Source organism: Arachis ipaensis, chromosome B10 (genome assembly GCF_000816755.2).
Source record: "Arachis ipaensis cultivar K30076 chromosome B10, Araip1.1, whole genome shotgun sequence".
Taxonomy (NCBI): Eukaryota; Viridiplantae; Streptophyta; class Magnoliopsida; order Fabales; family Fabaceae; genus Arachis; species Arachis ipaensis.
The window spans coordinates 127,926,126-127,929,764 of NC_029794.2; the positions used below are offsets into that span (position 1 = coordinate 127,926,126).

Here is a 3,639-nt window from a genome sequence, read left to right on the forward strand (position 1 = left end):
TCGGCTTCACGCTTTATCTTTTAGTTGTCGATGCGTGAGTGATACGACTTCTGATTTTATTTTTACTCTCTTTCAGGCTTCTCGTTTAATATTTCCTTTCAATATATATATGGTTATGTATAAAAAAAATCCACCTTGAGAGTCGTACAACCTTATTATCATTGACTTATGACTCGAGCATAAGGATTTGGATATTAGGGTGTTACAACTATAATTCCTAGTATATTGTTCAACCATACTAAAACTATCAGCTATAGTCTTCAGTGTCATCTTCATCCTCATCATCATCATAGTCCTCATCCAAAAGCGATTGAGGGTGGCGGCGGTGGCGGTGGCGGTGGTAGTGGAACTGCACTAGAACTACTTGACTTCACTTGGACTCCTAATATAACAGAAAATGATAGTTTAAACATCAATAGAATATCTTGCACAAATTCTAAAGAATTACAATCCAAAGCAAAATTTGTCGCAACAGTCACAAACCATCAGAAACGAAACCTGATCAGGTGCATAGAGAGAAGTGAAGAAAATATACCTTTTTCTTTACATGTGTGCCAAATTTTAAAAGGGCATCTGGCATAATTTGTCCAGCTTCTCTTGATACATTCACAAGCTTCCCAGCAAGACCCTGAATATTTCCATCCAATAGTGGCGAAAAAAAGTTGAGAAACAGCATGACAGGCAAATGAAGAACCTCAAATACATCGGGCATGGATACCACCTTATTCTGCTGTGTGAAGAATGTATGGGCAACACCCTTTTTATTAGCTCGTCTAGTCCGACCAATTCTATGAACATAATCTTCTGTAGTTAAAGGAAAACTATAGTTGATAACAACTTCAACATCTGGAATATCCAATCCACATGCAGCCACATCAGTAGCAATCTGCCCAATAAATTATAAATTAGGTCAATTAAATGACCGAAAAAAGCCACACACACTGTGTAGAACAATTGAAAGACCTCAAACCCTATTTATGGACACTCTCCACAACAGACATTCAGGGGAGACAAAAAACATATAGCTAAAAAAAGAAAACAAGAATAAAAATAGAAGGGAACGCTCAGTTGATAATCTATTTGCATTCTATTCAGTTTGGATGAAGATCAGTGGAAATAACAAAGTGAATTTATGTCCATTCACTAGTGATGTAAAAGATGGACTTTAGTTTTATGACAGAACCTGAACTAGTTTATCCAACAGTATAGTATATCGTAACATATGGCAGTCACAAAGCTAACCTTGCTAAACTAAATGTTGACTCTTATCACAAACAGAAGTTGGATGTAAAGCATTATATGGATAAGGCAGGAAGATAAATTACTGCTAAAAAGAAATTTACATGGTAAAAATAATGAAAGGAAAATAATCAACCCCCAACATGTCAGTATTTCAGAGAAAGGAACACCAAATCTTGCTGGTATTACCAATTCATAATCATAATCGCAGTTTGAAGCAGCATACCATTAAAGGGCAGCTCCCATTCTTGAATAATGAAAGTGCCTTTGTACGATCATGTTGTGCATTGTCTCCATGTATGGACACAACCTTCCAACCTCTGAAAAGAATTTATCATGTCACAAGTAGCTAATGTCAACAACAAACACTACATGTGTACACACACACACACAACATACCCTTGTTGAAGCATCCTTTCAACTCGTGTGGTTTCCATTTTGTACAAAACAAAGATCAATACTCGGTTCTTGATAAAAGATACACACTCTTATCAACATGTAGAACAAAATAGTTAAGTCTAAAGATATCAACTATCAATATGCTTCATGATAACTCGTCCTTTTTAGGCTACAAAAATACATGTATATGTTCATTGAAAACCAAATGAACACTGGAAAATGTTAGGAATTAAGGATAGCAACAACTTGATCCAATGTATTAACTATTCACTGCTTCCTGGGAAGATATCTCTAGTTTTAAGGATTAATTATCATGGAGAGAGACCTCTGAGATTTGTGGTATTTTTCCAGTAAAGCAACCAGTCGCTTATCACGCGCACAGTCTAGATTTGGTCAATACAGACCTCAACTATCTGCATGACATCATGATTCGCAGCTAAGTCTTCTGAATCTACAACAACCTGTCACAAGTTCAAAAATCAGTTTCCACAACAACTAAATAAAAAACTAGTTGAAAGCCACTTCTAAAATCTAGATACAGACCTTTACAGGGTTGGGATCCATAAACTCCTATGCTAACTGATGAACTGGTAAGGGCCAAGTAGCGCTAAACATCACCATTTGGCGAACTGCAAATTATTAGAATTCCTTCAATAAAATCCATTAACATCTGTACCCATTAAGTCGAAGATCCAAGTTAAATTTACCAGGGGTTATATCCTTAACAAACAAGGAAACTTTTTTACTGTATAAAGAAGAAAAATCATGACACCCATCTCACTAATATATCACGAGTCAAGATTATGGTCATAATCAAATGATAGGAAATTATAGCATTCCAAAAAAGAGGGATATATGCTAATAGCTAAGGACATGTACTTTGCACACTATTGAAATAGGAGGTTGAAGTCCATCACGCCTCCTGGTTTCTGTGTTTGTGTACAAATATATAAAATTATATGTGAATAACAAGGAGGTAATGTTCATTTTAGTCCTTTGACTAAGTAGGAATAACTCCATTTAGGCAGACACTTAATCAAAGCTACCACACACATTGAAATATCTATTATTGTCAAAATAGATTTGAATGTAATGTTTCATCTCAATGAACTAAGCAATAGGCAAAGTGCGACACAATGGTTTTGAAAGATAAAGAGCCTAAAATCAATGAAACAACAACCTATGCATTAAAAGATAAGAAGCATACTTGTTTTGCAATATGATCCCCGGATAGAAGCAATATTTCATTTATCATACAATACTCAATGCAATACAAGCAACAACACAACACAAGCAATACTCAATGCAATACAAGCAACAACACAACACAAGCAATATTTCCTTTATCATAAAATACTCTAGAAATCAATGAAGTTTACAACACAAGAATTGCACTAACCTGAACTCGAAGCAAAAAGTTGAAGGGATTGGACCAAAAAGCTCTGAGCGAACACATAAATTAGTCTTCTAACAATCAACTACTGTGTAAAGAGATAGAGAGAGTATATATATATATATCTGTATCATAATAAATATATATTGAGACTTATTAAAAAAAAGAAGAAGAGGAAGAAAATAATATCTTAACTATTGGATGAAGAGGGAAGTGAAGGAGGGTGGTGCATGACAAGATCCATTGGAGATAACTATCTTCTTCTCTTGTAAGAGTATTCTGCTTTAGTTTTATTCTGTTTTAGTATTTGTGGATTGTGAGGCAGGCCTGTGCTAGTTCGGATCTCTGAGAGTAATATATAACTAGTAGATAATACCTTGAAAACTGAATCAATTGAGTAATTATCTCCAAGCCTAAATTATCCCCAAGCCTAGGATCCACTAGTTCTTTAAGACCACCTTTAGGATCTAGTTGATAAAAAACTTGATGAAACTGCCATAAAAATCACCAGAAAAATTAGAAAAGAAGGAACATAAAGATAATCTGAATTACTTATGTAAAGCCACTAAGCCCTCTAATGTTATCAATTATCACACACAAAAGAAGAA

At 34.8% G+C, this 3,639-nt stretch overlaps 1 protein-coding gene across 1 annotated transcript; it reads right to left on the reverse strand.

Moving 5' to 3' along the window:
* LOC110268493 (DEAD-box ATP-dependent RNA helicase 5-like) lies at positions 371-2,284 on the reverse strand. Its single transcript, XM_021114696.1, has 7 exons — positions 2,182-2,284; positions 1,964-2,099; positions 1,639-1,707; positions 1,466-1,559; positions 722-886; positions 536-628; positions 371-382 (listed from the first exon to the last, which is right to left on the reverse strand). Exons 3-7 carry the CDS (start codon positions 1,674-1,676, stop codon positions 371-373), a joined length of 402 nt encoding a protein of 133 aa, XP_020970355.1. The 5' UTR covers positions 1,677-1,707; positions 1,964-2,099; positions 2,182-2,284.